The sequence below is a fragment of the Haemaphysalis longicornis genome, unplaced genomic scaffold (genome assembly GCF_048455015.1).
Source record: "Haemaphysalis longicornis isolate Haplotype H1 unplaced genomic scaffold, Haemaphysalis longicornis Haplotype H1 scaffold_7, whole genome shotgun sequence".
In the NCBI taxonomy this organism is placed as follows: domain Eukaryota; kingdom Metazoa; phylum Arthropoda; class Arachnida; order Ixodida; family Ixodidae; genus Haemaphysalis; species Haemaphysalis longicornis.
Window position 1 is genome coordinate 178,418,601 of NW_027526422.1, and position 23,261 is coordinate 178,441,861.

The 23,261-nt window shown below is 47.8% G+C and overlaps 1 protein-coding gene across 3 annotated transcripts in view; it reads right to left on the minus strand.

The window, feature by feature from the left end:
- Positions 1 to 23,261, minus strand: part of LOC144147285 (uncharacterized) — a 66,572-nt gene that overhangs the window by 37,633 nt on the left and 5,678 nt on the right. For all 3 annotated transcript variants that reach the window (XM_077679381.1, XM_077679380.1, XM_077679382.1), the window contains exons 2-3: positions 15,940 to 16,055; positions 10,832 to 11,036 (exon numbers count right to left, since the gene is read on the minus strand). In XM_077679381.1, coding sequence (XP_077535507.1) covers positions 10,832 to 11,036; positions 15,940 to 16,055 — 321 coding nt within the window. The remainder of the gene's footprint in view (positions 1 to 10,831; positions 11,037 to 15,939; positions 16,056 to 23,261) is intronic.

Here is a 23,261-nt window from a genome sequence, read left to right on the forward strand (position 1 = left end):
AACATGACGTAGACACTCAAGTCATGGCGCGGAGGCTAAAAAGAACTTCACCCAGAGTAGTCCGAGTGGTGCTGGCTACCACCCACAAGTGCGGGAAACCAAAACACCTTAACACAAATACCCCAGAAAGTGGAGGGGCAAATAACTCCGCCGGTAGAGTAGGGGTCATCGCCCCAAGTGCGTGCTGTGGAGGTCGTGGGCTCGAATCCACCCGGCGGGCAATTTTTCTCCACTTACTTTTTCTCTTTTAAAATTCCTTTTCAGTTTCAGTGACCTATTGTATCCTCCCCTTTGCTTTCCGTAGTTTTCTTGTGTGCCAAGCCTTATTTCTGTCCTAATTCAACGAGCCCCTCATTTTCCATTGTGATTCGCTATATGCATAGCGAGGGCTTTTGTTCTGGCAGTCTTGGTGCCATAGGGAGCTTAAGAGGGTTCAATGCTGGTCGACCACTCTCGACATGTCGTAGACACTAGAGTCACGCCCGGTGGTTAAAAAGAAGGTCCCCTTCACCCCGACTAGTGCAATTGGCGTTGGCTACCACCCACAGGCGCAGGAAACAAAAAATACCTTAACATAAATGCCACAGAAAGTGGAGGGGAAAATAGCCCCGCCGGTGGCGTAGTGGTCATCGCAACAGACTCGTATTCTGGAGGTCGAGGGTTGGGATCCCACCAGGCTGGTATTTTTCTCCACTTCCGTCCTCTCTTTCCAAATTCCTTATCTATTTCAATGACCTACCACATCCTCCCCTTTGATTTCCGAGGTTTTATTGACTGCAAAACCTTATTTCTGTCTTAATTCAACGAGCCCCTCATTTCCAATTCTGATTCGCTATATATGTATACATAAATTATACATACATACATATATATATATATACATATTGAAGAGGTGTTTATTGGCAGGGAATGGTAGCGTTCCAGGTGACGGTATTCAGGTAGGCAGTGAGAGGACCAGCCGGAGCGATGATCACAATGCAGCGAGCTATCAGAGATCGTGGCGCGTTCTCCACGAGGCCGGTGCTATATCCTCGTCGTCTACAGAGTCCCCATTCACGACATACCAATTATTGCCCATGGACACCGTATCAGAGCATACCCACACGGGGCATAGTGCGTCCTTCGCAGTGTCTGATAGAATACTCTAAATGGGCGAACCTTTTGCACTACAATTACCCCCCGCGGACAAAAGGAGCCATCGTGGCGACCTAAGGGCAAGATAAAACCATCGGTTCGTGTAACCCATGAGACGTCAACGTGCACAGTTTTGCGACCGTGACAACGAAGGTTCGGAGACAACGGGGGCGGCTCAACTCAGTTCACTGGGGATGTGCGCTCGATTACACGGTACAGACCAAGATATTTGAATAGTAACTTCTGAGCAAGACCAGGAACAGTCGAGGGTATCCACAGCCACACAAGTGAGCCGGCAGCGAACTCAGGGGGCGGTGTTCCACCGTCGTGATGCTGCTTCTGGCGAGATTGCTCCTCGGAAGTCAGGGTCCGGCGAGCTGGCGACACTCTTCGGCGTGCCGAGATGCCTGCGACACAAGGGTACATTCAGACGCATCCGGTCGGTACGGCAGGATGGTGTCGAGCGGACATGACGGCTCGCGGCCGTAGAGGAGAAAAAAAGGCGAAAACCCCAGTAGTTGCTTGAGTGGCGGTTTCGTACGCATAAGTTACGTACGGAAGACCTTGGTCCCAGTCGGTTTGGTCTGCCGAAATATAAGTTGCCAACATATCGCCCACTGTCTGATTAAATCTTTCCGTGAGCCTATTGGTCTGTGGATGGTAAGAAGTGGTGCGGTGGATAACGTTGCACTTTGCGAGCAGGGCTTCAATTACTTCAGATAGAAACACACGGCCTCTGTCGCTGAGCAACTCTCTTGAAGCACCGTGACGAAGAATGAACCGGCGTAGGAGAAATGAACCGACCTCACGGGAGTTAGCGGCTGGTAGTGCGGTGGTTTCAGCGTATCTTGTTAAGTGGTCTACCGCGACGACGGCCAAGCGGTTTCCGGACACTGTGTATGGGAGTGGCCCATACAAATCGATTCCTACGCGGTCGAAAGGTCGTACTGGACACGGCAGGGGCTGCAACGGAGCCGGCGGTTTCTTTGGTGGAGTCTTACGGCGTTGACAGTTTTTGCAGGAACAGACAAACTTGGTGACAAAAGTGTACATTCCACGCCAGTAGTACTGCATGCGGAGACGTCGGTAGGTCTTCAGTACACCAGCATGACAACACTGCGCATCAGCGTGAAAGCATGCGCAAATGTCTCAATGGAGATGGCGGGGAATAACGAGGAGCCACTTCTGGCCGTCTGCGTTATACTTTCGGTGGTACAGAAGCTCGTTACGAATAGCGAAAGTGGCCTGTCGCCGCACAGCTCGAGGGGCATTGGGCGAAGCAGGGTTTTTCAGAAGTCCAAAAGAGAAGTCATCCAGGGATCCTTGCGCTGCTCGCGAGGCATGTCGTCAAGTGACAGAGAGGAGAGAATTCCGTCTACGGACGAAAAAAAGGCACTGTCGGCGGTCACAGGAGAGCGTGAGAGCGCATCGGCTTCGGTGTGTTTGCGGCGTATTCGTCGAAGCCAGGTTTCCGTTGAGCGAGCACAGCGCCCAGGCCAACACCGCTGGCGTCAGTTTGAAGCTGAGTATGGGCCGACGGGTCGAAATGGTAAAGGATCGGTGCACACGTAAGCCCAGAACGGAGCTTTTTGAAAGCCTCGCCACACTCTCAAGACCAATGAGCGATGTCGTTGGACCCGTTCAGAAGCTTCGTTAAAGTTGCCATTATCGACGCAAAGTTCCTCACGAATCGTCGGAAGTACGAGCAGAGGCCGATAAAGATACGGAGCTGCCTGGTGGTGGTGGTCTTAGGAAACTCGGCGACCGCACGAAGTTTGTCAGGATCAGGACGGACGCCATCTTTGGACACAACGTGACCTAGAATTGTAAGTTGGCGGGCAGCAAAGCGGCACTTCTTGAGGTTAAGCTGAAGTCCTACATCAGTGAGGCATTTCAAGACCTGTCGAAGCGGGTAATATGCGTGTCGAAATCGGAAGAAAAAACGACAATATCATTAAGGTAACAGAGGCAAGTTTTCCACTTGAGGCCACGCAAAATAATGTCCATCATGCATTCAAACGTTGCAGGCGCGTTGCAAAGGCCCAAAGGCATGACGGTAAACTCGTACAAGCTATTTGGTGTTACAAAGGCCGTTTTCACACGATCAGCATCCGCCATGGGGACCAGCCAGTAGCCAGACCTTAAATGAAGGGAAGAAAAGAACTCGGCTCCTTGCAAATGGTCGAGGGCGTCATCGACTCTGGGAATTGGGTAGACATCCTTGCGTGTTATTTTGTTGAGTCGGCGATAATCTACACAGAAGCGAATGGATCCGTCGTTCTTTGTGACGAGAACAGCCGGGGACGCCCACGGGCTGTTGGCTGTATGACGCTAAGTTCAAGCATGTCGTCCACATGACGGTCAATAACGCCACGTTGTTTGGCTGACACACGATACGGCCGTTGTCGTAATGGCGGGTGAGTCCCTGTGTCAATGTGGTGAGTAACCGTAGATGAGCGGCCCAAGGAGAATTTCTGGCAGTCGAAAGACGAGAGGAACTCTTGAAGCATGGCGAGAAGTCGGTTTTGTTCCGGCACAGGTAGACTCTCGTCGATTGAGCGAAGGAAAACCGAGGTTTCCGGGGCTGGAGCGGAGGAGTCCAGGAGAGCAAGTGAAACGTCCGTTGAGTGTTTGGGAACGTTGGTGGCGAGGAGGGCGTCAATTTCTTCTACATGGCCCAGGCACTCATCGCGAAACAGTGTAGCTGGAGATGAATAGGGGTTGCAAATAAACATGGAGCTGAACCCACGCTGCATTTCTAAAACTGCGAAAGGAAGCGGGAAGCATTGTCGGCGGCCAAACAGCTCGGAATGGCTGAGCAGCACTGTGGCGTTGGGAACTGGGTCGCACAGAACGGGTACAAGTACGGCAGAGCTAGGAGGAACGTCTGTGTCTTCGGCGTCTACGAGGCGAAAAAGGCAGGGGGCTCGTCCGATGAGGCGTCTTGAACAGAAAATAACTCCAGCTGAGCACGGACGCGGTCGATGATGGAGTGGTGGGTCGACAGAAAATCCTCACCGAGAATGACGTCGTGGGAGCACGAAGTGAGTACGATAAACTGAATGCGGTAAGTGATGGTTAAATAGTGACCCGTGCTGTGCACGCAGCAACGGGCCGGATGTGTTGTGCGCTGGCGGTGCGGAGTGTGAGGTCGAACATTGGCGTCATCACTTTGCGTAATTTGCGGCAGACGTTTTCGCTGATTACTGACACGGCAGCTCCGGTATCGACAAGGGTGAGTACGGTGAGCCCTTCAACAGTAACATCAATGGCATTGTGGGGTGAAAATCGAGAACTTAAGGTTTTCGACGTGGACGCAGCTCTTGCCTCAGGAACTGCGGTGACTAGTTTTCCTCCTGTGTTGGCTCAACGCGGGGACGCATGGGCGAGATAGATCGTCGACGCGGCGAGGACGACCTGCGGCTTTTGAATGTCGGTCGGGCTGCAGCAGAGTTCGACTATTGCATGATAACTATTGCATGATAATTCGTTTCGCCCTCCCTCAAAACCCCTCAAGGTGGTTACGTCAGTTTCGAAAGCAACTCAATCTCCCTGTGGTGTCATTTATTCATTCGGTAAACGTCCGAAATTTATGTATAAAGAATGATTGTCTTTGTTCCCGCTGGACTGAATTAGGCCGGCCTGTATTTTTGCAAACGAGTAACTCGGGAGTCGGAGAGGCCTGGAGAGCGGAAAGTCGGAGAGGCCCTTCAACTGTGACTTGTGATTGTTAAACCTTTTGCGGAAAAATGTATTTGTTTGGCCAATATATTCCTCTTCACAGACAAGGCAACGGAGTTTGCAGATTACATTAGGGGTGTCACAGTTGAGGTTGTCTTTGATTTCATATTTAAAGGTTGACCTGGTGGCCTAGGCAACATTGGTGGTCTCCATGTGGGGGCAAAGTTTACAGCGCGGCTTGCCGCATAGCCGGCAGCCTAGAGTTCGCTCAGGTACTTCTGTTTTTGCCCCGATTAAAAGGTCCTTCAAGTTGCTGGCCCGTCTGTTAACAGCACGGGAGGGCCGCTGAAAAACAGCTGACATGCGCTCACTCTGCCTTATGATATTAAAATGTCGTCTCAAGATGTTGTTTACTTGGGAACTTTTGGACGAGTACGTAAGGGCTAAGTTAGTCTCATGGTGGGTTTCTTTCGGGGTTTCAGTCAGAATGTCTTCTCTTTGTAAATTGCCTGCTCCGCTAATCGCATCGTCCACAATTCCTTCGGGATTGTTTTTGACCAATCAGGGAGGTTTTTAGCTCCTGATCGTGTTTTTTCGAAATCGTTCCGTCCCGAGCATATCCTGCGATACCGGTGTGCTTGTGAGTAAAGGTATACTTCCTTTACAATGAGGGGGGTGGGGGAGGATGGCTGCTGTTGAAGTGAAGGTATCGTTCGTGGTCAGTGGGCTTCCTGTACAATATTATTGAGACTCTCCGTTGGTGCAATATCAGCGTGACATCAAAACAATTATGGTTTCAGTGGATATTTATTAGGTCAGTTGGATTGGCGGATACCGAGAGTTGGTTTCTGATAGACATAAATTCCCTTACGCTGGCCTCATCAGTATTCCAAATGAAGAATATGTCATCGAGGAATCGTTCATAAATGATAGGGTTTGGACAGCATTCTGCAATGAACTCTGTTTTTAATGACGGTATAAAGATATTGGCGTATGTAGGTGCCATTTTGGCACCCATAGCTGTGCCGTTAATTTGGAAGTAGTGGCTATTGTCGCATTCGAAGTCATTGTACTCAAAGACGAGGTGGAGGAGGGTTTTCAGTGTTCCAGGGGTTGCGTCCAAGCAGAAATTATTGTCACCGTAGCATGAGACTGCGGCAAGGATGTGATCAGAGTGAGAAATGTTAGTGGACAGGGACGTAACATCCATTGTTACGAGAAAACTGCCGGTTGGCACCTGGTGGCCTGAAACCTCGCGGAGAAAGTGGCCTGTATCTTTTACGTATGAGGAGAAAGACTGGGGGATGTCTTTAATTAAGTGGTCAATGAAACTTTACATTTTTTCCATTGCCGTTCTATTGCTGGATACAATGGGCGACCAGGATTGTTTTTTTGTGTATTACAGCTGGGAGATTGAAACGTCCTGTCTTAGAATTTTAGGATAGCATCGCTTCATACATCGGATCGGTTATTATCACATCACGCAGCAAGGACTTAAGTGTATCCACAATTTCAGCTTGAAATCGCAATGTTAGGTTGTCTGTGAGTTTGTGGTAGAATGTCTTGTCAGCTAGCTGTCGCTGTCCCTCGCGCTTCGAAGATACATTGAGCTAAAGTTTTAAAGTGAAGTTTTATTGTTTCACTGGTGCCATTGAACGCAAATACACACTGCAGGGAAGCCAACCTTATATTACGATGATGATGAATGGTATAGGGTAAAGTGAACGAGAAAAATCAACTACCGTCTCTTGAACAACAATGATGACAAAACCAGAAACTTTAGTCGTGGAGATAGCCATTTGATCTTTGTTTTTGAGTTTAATCGCGACGATGGTTGAACTTGAAGCTTTCTTGTGATAGTTTCTGGTTGGTCTATCCCAACCAAAGTGTTGCGTACCTCCAGAGTAGCACATATTGCATCCCACTTTGGGATTGGCTGCCGTAATGGGAAGACCGGGTGCGTCTCGTTCTGAGTAGGCTGCCTTTAAGCAACGTCTAACACACCGAACAGAACGTCGACCGCGATCTGATGAAGACGTGCGACCGCTCAAGAAAGCCGCACCTGGACACCGTCGCAAGTCCGTGTGGAGAAAGGAACGACGAGCTGCCGAGACCCGTTCCTATAAGTGGTTTAATAAAATTTGATCCTGATGATGATGATGGGAAAGAGGAAGGCGAGGGGTCTTCTTTTTCAACTTCCTTCCCCACGCGAAAAAGGCTAAAAGTATCACGGCATGCTAGTGTCCATGGCCGCAAGCAGTCCAGTTAAAAGGTACCAAGAATTCAAGTCCGTTGAAGTAAGAAAGGTCAGAGAGCTCGCCGCTTCTGCTTCAACCGATGAAATCGATGCTTAATACCCCGCCGAAGCTTGGAACACTGGCCTCGATGAGCAGCTTCTGAACCTTGCATGTAGCTGAGACGCCTGCAACAGAAGAAGTCACCACTGCTTGTGGATCCAAAAGGCTTTGTTCGCCGGCAGTCTTTTCCGTTCTTCCCAGAAGCTTGCGTCGTTTGTGAAACCATGAGAAGCCTCGGAGAGTTCTTTTTAATCGAAGGCGTTGCTTCCTTTTGACTTCCCTTTGGCCTAACTCTCTCTGTAGTCCTGGGGCTTTCAGCGACTCGGTGTATCCTCTGCATATTGCCACACCGCATCCATTGGGTCCGCTTGCGTCTTTCATGTGCCACGTTGCGAAGCAAACCACTCCTAAATTCATTCTCTATCGGGGTGGTTGTTCCTTTTCTGCCTATCTGTCGGCCTTTCATAAGTTTCATGCGATCTCTTACTTTCACGAACATAAACATGTGCGGACGCTCCAAAAACATGGTAGTGTTTTCGTCTTGCCACTCGGCTATCCGGCTGCTAACTGTTTCTCGCAATTTCTTGTACCTCAGCTGCCGCATTTGTTATTCTTGGTGTCTGATAACCAACGGTCGAGTCGTCAGCGGTGTTTTCTGCTTGCTCTAGTTTGTCTATACTCAGAAGAATTTCAGTTTGCGCTGACCAGTTATCGTCCGTTAGATGGTATGATGTATTTCCGGCGCAGCACCCAATACGGCCGTTCTCCATTGGCAAGATATCTTGCAAATTGAATGCTGAATTGTAGGGGCATCTGTGATTTAGGGGGCCAATGTTGCTCTTTCTATTCGTTGGTTCCATATTTTTCGCATCTGCATCTTCATCCTTTCGGTGCTGTCGGAGGTCTGACCCAATTGTTGCTTTGACGGACGCTATGCGAGCTTGTCGGTTACTCATGGCATGGGTGATCTTCATTTACAGTTGAACTTTCACCGATATTACCCTGCCTCCAAAATCAAAGGCGTCAAACATCTCCGTCTTGAGCTATTCAATCTCCATGATATTTTATGTTTCTCTGTTAATCTTGTCCTGACAATCATTTTGGTCGGTCAAAATTCTTAACAGATTAGTTAACTCACATATAGGTGGTAGCCCGATGCGTAGAAAGTCTTAACAAGTGTTAGTCGCTCCCGCACGACCCGCCGGTTTTCGATGAGGGCCCCCATGGTCCAGACCAGTGTCACAGACGTCAATATTACTGGGGTCACGCTCAAAGGGCAAAAGTCGGCGCCATAGTAGCGGGAGTCACGCAGCCACGAAGGCACCATCCATAGGTCGGCAAAGGCGGCGCAATATGAATGGGTGCGGCTCGCTTCTTCTTCTTAACTGGCCTAAACTTTCTCAACGGGTTCACTGGAACGGCGGGTTCATTTCTGTTCCCCAGAGGTGAGAAGGCGGTCAAAGGTAATAAGACAATTCCGCTCGGAGTGGCTCACCTACGGAGGTCCCTTTGTCCCGGATTTCAGCAAAAAAATGTGGAGAAAAAGACGATGAGGCGCGACACCCATTCTGATGAGTGGTTTAATCGAATATGCTTATGATGATGATGATGGGCACAAGGGAGGCCAGGCGTCTTCTTTTTCAAGAGACCGTGCTACAGACGTAGAAGCGCTACGAAGACGAGCAGGAAGTCATGATCGTCGCTGCACTCAACCTTAGGTCTCTTCAGAAGCACCGGGAAGCCGTTACACAGGAAGAAGTCCTGGGCACAACTGACATCCTCTGCTTCACGGAACTATAGTCGACTGCACTGTTGAACTCATGGGGTGCCGATTGCCAACATTGTCGTCCGACCTACATCACCATGACGGCAGAGTGGATGTCCACACCAAGAGTAACATGACTGATCCCTTCATGACCACCAACGTCTCCTAAGCGCCCAACGTCAAGAAAAATGCGCGTGCGGTCGTCGCACTGATTTGCTCATGATCGTCACTGTGTACTTGTGACGGAACACGTCCCAGACCCACGTTCAGAGTTGCCGGGTCGAAGTAATGCATACACAACAGGCACAGATAGAAAAGACACTGCAGAGACAAACGTGGACGTGACCAAGCAATCGGTTGAAGGAAACAAGATCATCATGTTGCACAATACTCGTTGCTTCTGAAGACACCGATTGACCCACCACCCAAAACCATTCCAGCATAGATGTCACGTTTTCAAAAAGACTGTGTCGAGTCATGATGGCAGAACCTCTGATTGTCTACCACAGCGATCAAAAGGCCATACTGTGTAATGTAAAGCCTTTCTTTTCTAATTGATTTAAGGAAAGTCAAGACTGCCTGACTTAACGAACGTGTCTTCATCATGTCCCGTTTCTTCAAACAAATTAACTACACCTCTGTCTGAGGACAACGATTGGAAAACGCGAAGCTTTACAGCGTCTACCCTTGTCAAACCCGCCAAACTAGCGCTAAATCCGAGCCAAGCAAACGACAAACTCAATATCTAAAAGTTCGCGTTTTAGCATCAATGTACTTAAACATAGGTGTAAATTGATTTGTTTTTATATGCAGTCATAAAAAGCGGCCTTGTTCGATTACAAGGCTCTAGATACCACCGCTCAGTACTGACAATGAATGTTGGCACCAGCGCCACTCCCCCTTCATAGCGGTTGAAATTTTCCCCGCACAAGCCGAGAGGCCGAGCCGAGGACGGGGATGGGGATATTTGGAGTGTGGCTTAAACCTGCAAGGTATGAAGTCACGGGGCTGTTCAATCAAGAATAACGTATCCTACTCGCAATTTGGAACATGGCTCGCGGTTTATAATGTCTCGCGGTTAAAATACACGCGGAGCTGAAGTATTGAATGAGCTGTCATCAGAACGTAACTGAAAGGTGACGTAATACAGCGCTTCTGTAAAAATGTCGGTCGGTGGCTTGTCGGTTAGCAGGGTTGAGTAGCTCCCGTACAGAAAGCTGCTGCGGAAACAAGCTTTGTCATTACAACTATGCTTGGTTGAAACTGCCTCAGCGTATCACACAACAGCGGCGTTTCTCGTCGTTATTTGTGCCTCACTGGCCGACAATCACTAGTTCACGATGCTGCTTTTGGCTGGATATAACGTCATATCCTTACACCATGACACCAGTGCAGCTGGACGATGTAAACACCTTCTTCGGCCTGCACAAGCGCCATTCCACACTGTCTTTAATCTCTATAGTCATCCAAAATATACTGAAAAGCTTGGACACATAGTACTCAAATTTGTGCGTGGGAAATACTGTGGTGTATCATCGTCCAATAAGCTGCACAGGCGGCTTGAGCACCTTCCACATCGTACTTATCTGATAAAGCAAGGAAAACCTTATGCAAGTGTTGAAAATTGCTTTTTTCTGTCTTCTTGTATTATACAATCTATTTCATTTTGGGTTAAACACCAAGCCAAGCGTCTCTTTTAAAAATTCGCAACGCCTTTATAAACAAAGAACGTATAGCACAGAAACGACGAAAGACAAAAGAAACATCACACGAACGTGAGCGCTCGTCCCTGTCTCTCTTGTCTCGCGTCCCTTCTGCGCCGCGTATTATTTCTAAAAACCATGTGCTAACAGGCCCGAACATGCTTTCCTCCTGAAAAGCATTGTTTAGATTCCGAAAACTTGGGTAGGGCTGCTGAAGACCAAGTCGTTGTCGGTACAGATATGGCACTTACCGTGAACTCCTTTTTGTTCGCCATGGCCATCTGGATGCAGACGAGTTGACCCTTCTCAAGGCGAAGGGCATCAGGATGGTCGAATCTGTTTGGTGACCATTTTTGCCCACCGTCCTTCCTATCAAAGTAAGGTCTAAAGTTCTGCTCGTCCATTCCAACTTCAAGGGCATAGTAGGCGATGTCGTCCACAATTCTGAGAGCGAACCTACAGGCACGGTACCAAAATTTCATTTATGAGTATGCTGCAAAAAGGGCATCAGGTTGTCGAAAGCAACGCGGAGAAGTGGGTGGGAAAGAGCTTACAGAAGAGGGATAGCACCGCCCAGTCGGCGATTCAAAACTTTCTCGCTTTTGCTGTCTGACGCTACATTTTGAACATGAGGTGGGCTGAGTGGAAAGGATACGCATGATTTTAACCGCAAGTGAGGATCTTTACCGTGCTCCTAAATGTATTCACTGATTGATGATTGATTGATTGTGGGGGTTTAACGCGCCGACGCAACGCAGGCGATGAGGCGCGCCGTAGTGGAGGGCTCCGGATTAATTTTGACCACCTGGGGATCTTTAACGTGCGCCGAAATCTCGTACACACGGGCGTTTTTGCTTTTCGCCTCCATCAGAAAAGCGGCCGCCGCGGCCGGGAATCGAACCCGCGACCTCGTGCTCTGCAGCGCAACTAAATGTATTCACACGGCCGGTTTTGTGTTTCACCTGCATCACGAGAACAGACGTCGTGGCAGGACACGCAACGCCTCCGTTGGCTCAGCAGCATGGCATTTAGAAACTGGGGTTCCACGGGCGCTTAGTTGATAACACGCCAGGGAGTACAAATGTTAATTTATTAATAATACGGACTGTCTTCTGAAAAACGCACAAAATTTCTTCGGGTACAAATTGTTGCTAAGAAATTATTTGGTCGAAATACTGCCTTATTTTGAATCCTTTGTCTTGTAAAAATCTCCAAATTTGATCTAAAACCTATGAAATCTTGTGGAAGTAAGAGACCCCTTTAAACATTTTCCTCCTCTTTTCCGTTTGACTACGCGACCTATCGTAGCACTGTTCTTCATTTTCGTTCCCAAGGATTCAGACGCCGTCGGAAAAGTGATAAGCAAATCTGAGACGCCTCTACCGGTCAACAAGACGTTGCTGCAACCACTGTTTACGGCATCATGTGCGGGCAACTTTTTATGCGTAAAAGTATTTGGCGAGTAGCCCCAGAGCCGGCATGATGTGATGGTTTTCACGTCCACAAAAATGCCGGTTCGGTGGAAATAACAATTTTAGTCGTTATAATAGTCCACATGCGGCAAACAAACTGGACTGAATTTTTGAAACCCAAAAAGTGAAAAATTGTAAAACAAAAGTTTCACTAAACCTACCCCTGTATATTTTATGCTTAAAACAAAAACTAAAGACTAAGCAATCAAAGTCCCCAAAAGAACTTTAAAATACGTGTAAAAGTGGGATAAAAGACCAACTCGGCGTACGCCTTGCATCTTCGTAACCAACATATTTAACGTAGCAAAAGCACTTCATCACTATAAGGCTAGTCATTTGCATCATTGGCGAAAACAAACAAAGTAAAACTACAAAAACGACAATAGAAGAACGCTACGTATTACAGGCAATTCTCTAAACTTCTGCTGATTTTTTCTTTATCGCATTCAGAAAACATATTTTCTAATCTGCGCTTCACAGGTCGCTAATGGCGATTCATGAAGCGACAGCTTCTTTTAGTCCTCGTATCGTACATGTAACATTCGCGGGGATCGGGCTTCAAATCCAGTCAAAATTTAGTAACCTAATTAGCTAAGAACCCCTGTAAAAATTACCCAGTTCCTGAAAGAGGTCCTTAAAATGTGTGAAATCTCCTCTGCTACAAAATAACATGCTGGGTTCAGTTGTATGTACAATTGCTATAGATTCTTCACCGGCTAATCTGAAATCCCTACCAAACATGACTATAGGTGAACCTGGTAGCACCAAGTCAAACTTCCTTAACTAACAATACCGGTTGCCATGAAGGGACCATTGCATAGACCTTGCTTTTTAACAGATGTCGTCTTGTACAGTCGTCCATTGTGATAGCTGGAGCAATGCGTTACCCACTTATTTTCTTCCTTGCTTTCGTGTAGGATATATTAGTGACAACCACTTCCCTCCATTCAAAATTAAGGAGGTCCTCCAGATCCCTTTAAACAGTTTGGATCAGACCTTTTGAGATCTTCTCTGCTAATGTCGAATCTTCTGTTCCAGCTAATCCTGTGGGCGACTGTATTATCGTTGAATCCACATACACTGTCATATGCTCCAAGAGAGATTCGAGAGTAATGCTGGACCTTTTCTAACTGTCATAATAAATACAGAAAATTAGTCATTACCAATGCAAGTCTTTTCTTTTCTTTGTACAAAGCTTTATGCAAAGCAAGAAAAGCACAAACTGAGGTGTTTTATTTTAGAATAAACCAGTTATTAACGCATCGGTGCTGTGGGTGGGCTTTTTTGCACCTTTACCGCTCTTTTTCTGGTTTGTGGTTCCGCTGTAGGGGGGTGCTATAGTAATATGCCGAAGCTGTGAGCTAAAAAGTTCACTTGCACACATGCATAATTTGACTCCGCTTGTACGCCAGCTGGAAAGCTGATCGAAACCGAAACTTTAACAAAGCCGAACCAATTTTATTATGGTTTGCTAGATGCGGTTTTTTATTTTAAAAGCACACGAATAGCAAACGTTCGGCATACAGATACTTTAAATGGGCACATCTCTTCGTACTGCGTGTTTACATCGAAAAACGGTTGGGCGAACGCAACCTACCTAATCATGGCTATTCAAGATTTGGAGATGTCAGAAAATCTAGTGCGGGAAATTTTTCGGTGCGTATCGTTGCCTGTTACAACACTTTCCTATCTTCTCCTTTGAACTGAACTGAAATATTGGTACTCGTGACACTCTATTCTAACAATATTTCGGCCAATTCGATTTCATACTTCATTGGTCGTTTCATTTGGATGGCAGGTCATGAACAAAAAAGAAACACAATTTACTTGATTAGACTTTGTCAGAGTAATATGAGTATTACAGGGCGTTTGCTATCTGCTGACATATTGGCATTAGTTTGTGTACCAGAGGTAACGTAAATTGTCGGTACTACAATCAATGTCGCATGTTGGGGCGTTCTCAGCTTTAAAGAACCCAGCGGGTATTACGACAGGGTAAATACCATCGCTTTTTACGTAGCCAAAGAAAGCAATATTTAGCACAACACACAAGTCTTCCACACAAATAAATACATATAAGCGCGATTTCAAGCTTCACAGAACCTTGAACCGTGTAGCTGGCGATAATGTGATTGAAGACCGGCCGAAAGTTTCCAATCTGTACTCCGCCAGGAGACATGCGGAAAGAGAGTCACGTTGTTCTTAGCGCACGGCGTATACGCAAAACACAGCTTTTTAGGACTTTGTGTAGATAATTTTGTCACCGCTAAAGCGTGGTCGCTAATGGTGAAATCCCGAGTTCATGATCAGAGACACGTTCGGCGGATGACCTTAAATTATCACTATACATGCGGGATTTTTTATTCCTTCCCACGTTTCCTGACACACAAACGAGACCAACAAGACCCGGTATTCGAATGCACTATAATTGCAAGTACACGACCCCCTTTTATTTACCTTAAAAACCTACTTCACAATGGGGAGCTGTGTAATATCTATACGCGACCAGCACCACACCTCCTGGTTCTGCGCGTTGCACTTCCCCACCGGGCTCTACCTGGTGGTTCGGTGTAATTTTTTATGAAACCAACAACAGGTGAATTTTGGCTCGCGATAAACAGTTAATCCTGCGAGATTCAATAGGTTACCTTCTCTCAAGCACACTTTGCAGCGGGATGAAGGTATTTTTGCAATACATGTGTTACGTAGTTGTGAACGTTCACATATATAATTGTGGTATTATATTGTTACCTAGGATCTTAATGTTTCATGATAGGATGCCCCACCAAAGCGTGTTACAAATGTCAAGAAGTGTATACTTCAAGTTTTATTGCCCTAAGTGTTTGAGGCAGGATAGAAAAAATAGGCGTGTCCGTTAAAAAAAGCCGCAACCCTTTTTACGATGTCATATGTGCACATAGACTGCCTCAATTAGGGCGAAAGCAACTTGTTCAATGCACGCCTGCAGTAACTTGATGAAAGAATGGCAACAAAAGGCAAACATTTCCGCCGCTCTGAGATCATAGCGTGCCAACAGCTTTCCCGCATCGGCAATACAACATATTCGTAAGATTGTTGCAATGTCGCCTAACACCCAAACCCCATCTCTTTGCCCTCCCTGGTGAAGTAGAAGTCCGAGCTGACGAGCTGCGTTCCACACATGCAAATCAACCTTGTGTCTCGTCTCAGAGCGGCTGCCACGGCTTGGTACATCCCGGACTAGGAACGCCGCCCGCAAAACCATATTTCCATGGGGAAATCTTTTGTCCTCGAGCACAACTACTTCACATTATATCAGAATTTTATTAGCTTGTTGTGACGCGTTTATTTATTCCTTCGGAAGAACGCGTAAAAAAAGATTTTTTTATTGCCCTCCCCCCTTTTCTTTCAGCAGTGTGGTAGAAGCTTTGCGTAAAATACTAGCTGGTCGACCTTTTTAATGATTTTTAGGTATACTGTCCAGGTTCTTTCGCATCAGTGTACCGCCTAAGCCGCGTGGTTTTACTTCACGTTACCGCAAATGCATTAAGCGCTTTGTTGTTTGTGGTCTCCTCAACGGTCATCCAGATGTTGGTAAACAAGAAACTAAATGGTGTTTCGAAGGGCTCAGGTCGATGTAATGAAAATGTGTGCTCAGTATTTGCATTTGCCTTAGTTAATTGGAACGTAGAACGACGGTTTTTTCTGGGCGATGTGACTACTTTCGTTGTATCAGAATGTTAACCCATGCCTCATTTCAATGAACCACCGGTTAGCGGACCCTGCCTACACTTTTTGTGACGGCCTAAAAGCACAATACTTCGGCCGCCAGGATAGGGTCTTGAAAAAATCGGCATAACAGGCTCCGCAGTGTCGTGCCCTGGTGTTCATGCCTTGCGCATACTTACTTTGCATCTTTTGCCCTTGCTCGTAAGAGAGCGGTGTAGGTGATATCCTTCACATCCCCCTTGTCGGTGTCCCGGATTGTTGTTCCGAGCCTGAGGCCTGGCGCAGTGAGCGGCACCTGGACGATTAAGGAACGCGATAATTAGCCGAATTGTTTTGTCTCTTCAAACCGTGCATACGCTTGCGGCAAAGCACAGAAACGAACAGTGGAATTATAACAGAATAGTCTTGCAATAAAGAAATACACAATAGGTGTACGTCAAAGGGAAGGATAGAATAAACCCACCAACCGCGGCCGCTTAATGCCTACGGCGTTGTCAAGCTGAGCCCAAGGATGCATGTTCGATTCCCGGCATCGGCGGCCGCTTTTCAGATGGAGGCGAACAGCCAACGCGCCAGTGTTGTGCGATATTAAGTGCGAATGCACTTCTTAAGCGACCCTGAATCACGCGTCCACCGCCGTCCGTCCGTCCGCACCACATACCCACTTAGGGCGATTGGCCAAGAAGAATTCTTTCGCATCACCCGTGCATTCCCACTTCCCAATCGACGACTGCTGCTTCGCCAGGAGCGGAAGTCGAGGCGAGTGCTGCGGCGTGTACCTCGTCGGTCACGTCTACGCGAACCTCGTGTTGCACGCCGTGTCCACCTCGCCGGTCAGGGACGAGTCGCCGTACAGTGTCGTCTACACCGACGCGTACTCGTGCGACGGAATAGTGGTCGTCACCCCCTACCTCGCGCCAAACATCTCGCGCGACGACGTCGTCGAATACGTGGACGCGGCGATGGAGAGTGTGGCCAGGCGCGTAAAGCCCTCGGACGCGGTCGTGGTTGTTGGGGACTTTAACGTGGACGTGCGAAAGGGCGGCGAGTGGTTGATGGAATAAATGCTCGCCAACCACTCCATGACGTGCCTACCGCTAGAGGCTCCCACCACCATCAACGGCAGCTACATCGACCTGGCCTTTGCGAGGAACTGTCTGATACGCGCGGTCTTGCAACAACTCTTGACCGTACATTTCAGTGACCACAGGGCGGTCATAATGACCGTCAACTACAACGACAACACCAACAAGTGCTGAATAAAGAATACTGTCGTTTCACTTTACTTGCGTGTGTGTGTGATCTCCTCGAACATACACTTTAATTCACCAAGATTTCCAGAGAACGACTAACGGGGTGTGTGAATCCCCACTTGATCACGCGGGGGTGCTAAATGCAACTAACGGGCGAATGCCACCACAGTTCAACATAACTCCCCCTCATAGCATCACCCGTGCATTCGCACTTCCCCATGCTCCCCTTCGGGGAAATGCGGGTGTTTTTTTTTCGGTGTACGTTAAAGATCCCTATGTGGCTAAATTAATCCGGAGCCCTCCACTACGGCGCGGCTCATCACCTATGTAGCTTCGGCGCGTTAAACTCTATTAAATCAAACAATCAGAATAAAACCCACATTCAGTATGTTAAACATAGAGGAAACACCCTGCTGTTAAGGTATACTGAAAATTCTTTTCCACTCACATTTTATGTTTCCTTCACGCTGCTGTCACATATGCTTAAATATTTTTGTTCACGCCACCACCACTGCTCAGAGAGACCTTGCGATTGCCCTTGAAACAAAGGTTTCCTAGGATGGTAGATCCTACCTCCTTATCAGCAGGTGACTTTCAATCGTATTCGGGCTGCATCCAACCTTTCCCGCTATTTGTCTCACTTTTAGGTAACCTAAAATATTTTCCATTGGAAAACGTTTGCCACCTTCCCTATAAGAAAAACGGGGGTCACAAATGTGTCTGCCCCGCGAAAATTACTCCTTTTTCACGCTCCGGGACCCTAGTGGAAAGTCGCCCAACAGAGTCGCGACTCCGTTCCGGCTACTTTCCTGGCGCAATTCTGCGGGAGACGGGGACAGATACGGTGACCAAAAGAAACCAAAAAAATGTTTGCCGGTAAGACAGCACTGTCATTTGGCGCTGCAGGTTTGACGTCACACCGTTTCTTATACACCACGCGCCCGGTCGTCGACATGCAGGTGGAGTGGATTTTTTTTGCCTTGGTGGCGGGATCTGCTGGCGAAGAGTGCCCTGTACGGTGGCCGTTAAGGTGGTGCTTCATAAGTACGTGCTCTGGCCGGTTGGCGTCATGACAATTTTACCGTGTTTTTGCTCTGATGTCCGTGAGGACAGCATAAGTGATAATGGAATCAATGAGGACGGTGCTGCACCAACACAGCAAGTGCATCTGTTAGAGGTAAGGAAAGCATTCACCACGGTGAGAGACTTTCCCTCAAGAATCTAACAAAAACAGAACTCAAGACGGGACACATAAAAGTAGGCTTCACACACATAGCGCTGACTATACGAAAAAAGTGTTTATTTGCCGCTCAGCAATATGAACACAAAGGTTACACCGGGTTAAGGGCGGAAATAATACAGAAACATAAAAGATTACAAAAAAAAAACTTTAAAAGTTTAGACAAGAAAGGGGTCTTCGCGTAAACATAATACTAGTTCGACCTTTCGGCCTAGTCCTCCATAAACGCAATCTCCTGTGGAGACAAGGCAACCGAAGGTTTGCTTACACAACCAGTGCCACTCAAATAAATCGTGTATGCATCCAGCTCACGCGTGCGCTGATTTCCGTAGTGCTTTATCACTTTACACTGCTCAAATTCAGGAGTGCACTTGCAGGACGACACGTGCGAGGGGCGCCAGCCACCGGATTTTGCTTTGACACTGGACGCGTGCTCCATAAGCCGTACGTACAGGCACCGCCAACGTAATGAAGTAAACCACGCCGACCCTGCACTTGGTGAAGGGTCGCACGTGGTTAATCTCCCGATCTCTACGAGAACGCGAACCACCATTAACTCCCGCACACATCTTTCTAAGTCTGTTGTGAGCCGAAAAAACCAGGTGAACACCTGTTCTTCCCACAACCTTCTTCAGCCTGTGGCTAACACCGTGAATATAAGGCATCGCAGCAGTCTTACCACTGTTGCTTGAAGGTTCCTGTTTATATGAAGGAGTGCGCAGTTCCCGCAAAATCTTGTGTCCCACGGTCTGGAGGAAGAAACTCCCGGAGAAACTCTGTACGCAATCTCTGCTAAACACCGTCAAATGTGTAGGATATGCTGGCTCGCATGCATTTGTGTCACAAAAGTCGAGCCGCATTTCTGCCTCTTTTAGCAGGTTTTCGACGGCCTGTCTGAGTACGCAAACGAGGCAGCATGTGCATTGGCCGAAGCCGCCGCCGAAGGCTAACCGATGTTAGAGCGCCGTAGTTGATCGCGCTGGCCGCTGTGCGACCGAGGTATATATAGTGAAAGTTTATTTTGCTTCCTCTAGCGCTTCCAATTACCCCAAAACAAGGGACGCTGCAGTGTGTGCTGTGATAAGTTTGTCTCAAGCTCAAAGATGGACAAAATGTCAATTTGGAAAGAAACGGGTAGGTGATGACAGCGGCTGATTTTGGAACCCAAGCTGGCAGGCGTTTCTCAGAAATGCACTACTCGTATATCTTGGGGTAACATAGTTTTGCGCGCAATAAGCCTTTTGAAAAAGCTCGCGCACCCGACAAATTTCTGTAGAAAATAATGACTTGTCGACTGTGCACGCCGCTACGTTGTTTCTAGGCTGGGGGGCAGAGAGGGGAGTGTGTACTCTTTTTTTTGGGGGGGGGGGGGCGGGGAGAGGGGGTTTCTCGCGGGTCGCCTTACTTATTTACAATACGTAGAGTTGGAACTCGAAATAGTTGCATCGCCCGTTCAACTGGTACGCAAGTGCAGTAATTTTGTAACCATGCTGGTTCGAAGGTGGGTGACACCAAGCGGGTTTTCATAGCAGTAGACGGACACGACAGCATCACCGTAACTATTATGACGTAGCGGGTGTATCCCCTTATCCTGGGTTCTTTATATTCAGCATGCGTTACCGACCGCCCTTGCCTAACTGCCGCTATGATGGTTGGTAAGGTAAATGAGTAGGGAATAATTTTCCTTCCATAAAGGTGGGAAAGTTAGCTATTTCTTCGCAATGGCCGCTTATCATAGGAAACAGCTGCTACCTCGAGGCAGCTTGGGTAGTTCTGTGGTTATAAGGTGCGACGTGGCTTGTAAAATATAGGTTTTTATTTTTCCCTAAAGTACAAACGATAACATGCGTGCGAAATTTGAGTTCGCAAGCTTGTACTGTAATCGCAGATGCCTGTACCTGTAGTCAGTAGCACGGGAACACTTGAGAAGTGTATTACCAAAGGGTCTGAGCAAGGTATTTCATGAATGTGCAAGGTTATGCAATGTATTTTTTTTTGTTGAACATCAGCTTCGACCTCACATACAGCTCCATTCTCTCTCATTACACACACACAAGAAGGATATACCCACCTCCTCATCACACTCTTTCCAACCATCAAGCGTATATCTACCGGCGACTGCAAACCGAGACATAGTACAACCACACCATCCTGTCCCACATCTGCCCATCTCTGTTCCCCTACAATTGCCCACAGTGTGACATCCCACTCTCAACTTACCACCTAGTATACTCCTGTCCCCACCACCCTCACCCCATCCCATCCCCTTCCCCTGAGCAGTGGGAGTCTGCGCTGACCAGCTCGGCGCCGGAGCGTCAACTCGCGCTGGTGCAACGAGCCACGGATGCAGCGCAGGCCCGCGGCCTCCTGGACGAAGGAGGCTGACCACACCCCTTTCCCTACCCATTGAGCTCAGTAAAGAACGTTTTTCACCACCACCACCACCATCAGCTTGAGCAGTAGAGCAGACTTTCCTGCAAAAGCAATTGCAGCGGTCTAATTTTTGGCCGTAGTTATGTGAAACCAGGGCACGCTGTTGATTGCACGTGAAGGTGATCTATCATTGTCATGTTTTCATGGCCATGGTTATATTCGACCCACCCGATGGGCAAGGCAAGGAACGGATGAATGACATCACACATAAGTTGCTTACCCTCAACAAAGTTTTTTAACGTTGTAAGATTCAGTCACCTACGGTCACCGTTGTGCGCATGTGATATAAAAGGTGGCGGGTAAACCTGAAGGCATGACTAAGCAAGTTCTAAAACAGGTAGGCCATATTCGGGTTCTTTCAAAAATATTTTCATTTGCCATACAACGCTCCCTTAATTAGGGGCATTTTCTCACTGTACCCTGTCTTGGAGAATTTCATAAAGTCGTCGAATATTTCCAATGGGAAAAATGTAGCATTGCAAACACGTTGGGGAAGCATGAGGTATGCTGACCTAAACTGCATACTTACTGTATAATAGGTGAAAATAAATTATTAGTTCGTAAAGTGTGTGCTGAAAGCACGTAAATTTCTCCCATCTTTCTCGGAAAGCCAAGAATTTCTTAAGAATAATGCCTGTGAGGAGGTGTGTGAACCTCTTCAAAATGGCTTTTCGTATTTAAAGGGGCCCCGAAAGGCGTTTTAAGCACACCAAATGAACTAGCGCGATCGTTAGAATGGGTCGTCAATGTCAGCTGTGCCAAGTATTACTCTTTCACGTGCAGCGGAAAGGTCACATTTTTGTTGCAAAGTTTGTCGCTCTTTTCTCACCCTTCCCTGCTTGTTTTTGCAAGCCGCCATCTTCACATGTCTACGTCCCCGATTAACAGATCTTCATCATAAGGTAGACATCCTACTATGCTTTTTCACGCACTTCCAGCAAAGAGATGTGTCGTCTGCTCAGCGTCGGCTCGCCAGCTGATCTGCCAGCGGAGTGCCGGAGTGCTTGGACATTTTACGACAACCCAAAAAAGTGTAAACAAACGCTTAACCGTTTTTATTGAATGCAACATGGCCATACCACGACGTGGATATTCTTTTATCTGACTACGTTCCATAAAGAAAGCGTTGAAGCCCCGTGGCACTTCTTTCGTGCAATCGCAGAGAACGCCCTCAGCCGAATGCCCGGGTTTGACGCATACATTTTATTCAACTTCGAAACAATCCAGAGATGCGTTTCGAATGAACACAACGTCACAACATGCGTTGCAAGTCCGAACCGCGATTGACAGACGATGGGTTGCCTCCTCCTGCCCGTCGTAAATTCGGCAATCACCTCGAGCGCGGCTTGAGGGGACGAACAGCAAGTCACTTAACTCTGGCGCATAAGGCGAGATGGCTTTTAGCCACGCACACTGCACATACCACATGCGAGGTTGAGTCGTACGTCGGTCGAGGAAGATAATCCAGACCCTGCGAAGCACTATCCACCCGCAGAAGCAAAACGTCGCATTGCATCGCGAAACGAACGCGTCCGCAACACACACACCATCGCCTCTCGTATTTTTACAATGCGAAACGCACCACGCATTTCCCAATGGGAGTGAGTGGTATGCCTGCAGTTCCCACATGTTGAGAGGTGGTGCCGCAAGTTTAACCGGGATCACAAAACCGTAACTGACTTCGAGAGTGGTTTGTGCCTTGTTGCCAATGCAACAGTTCAGACTGTCAGGCGCTTGCGCCAGCGCTGGAAAGCTCATAGCAGCGGCGGAGCATGTTTTGCCAATGTTGCCGCTCTCCACCACACGTCGGCCCAAGCTAACTGATCACATGATTGAAGCGCTGGCAAGGCTACCGATTGGGGGAGAGTGGCCAGACTAGAAGGAGAGGATTTGTTGGCCGGGCCGGGCTGATTCACCCCCACACATAGCTTCGGTCGCTGGCTTGGCTTAGCTGCAAGCATCGTTCGGACAGTGAGTGATGTTACGACGATACAGAGCTGCGTGAGGGCGACGTAATAACCAGTCGACGTATTTTAAAACACAGTGGCAAAGACCTTTGTTCATCGGAAGCAAATTACTGTCCACAGAAGAGCGCTACCATGGATGTTTGTCGTGATACTTGCCGCCATGTTATAATCACAAGAGACCTCACGGACTGTACGCGCGCTCTTTTGCTAATATAGCGTCCGCTATTCTTCCGTCTGCAAAACGCAGAAGCGTCTTAACGTACGTCGCATACGCGGTGCGAAAGATGCAAAAAATAGTCCTCGCTAATTGTTTGCGTGCAGCTGCGTACGTTATTCTAAAAATCTCTATTATTACTATTCACTAGATATCGGTGCAGCTTGTCAGAACACGGGTACACGCCACTCGAGTGCGGCGTCGGTTTGCTCTTCACCTTCCCGTTCATCGCCACTGATGAAGCGATTCGATCCGGCGAGTTTTGTGCACGGGTTTTGTATCGGTTTAAACTGTATTTTTCACATCCGCCGTTAGGAATTACCACCGCAGCAAAACAAGCCCAAGCACCAGCGGGGCCACCTCTGAGACAGCTTGGATAAACAGTGCGCGGTGC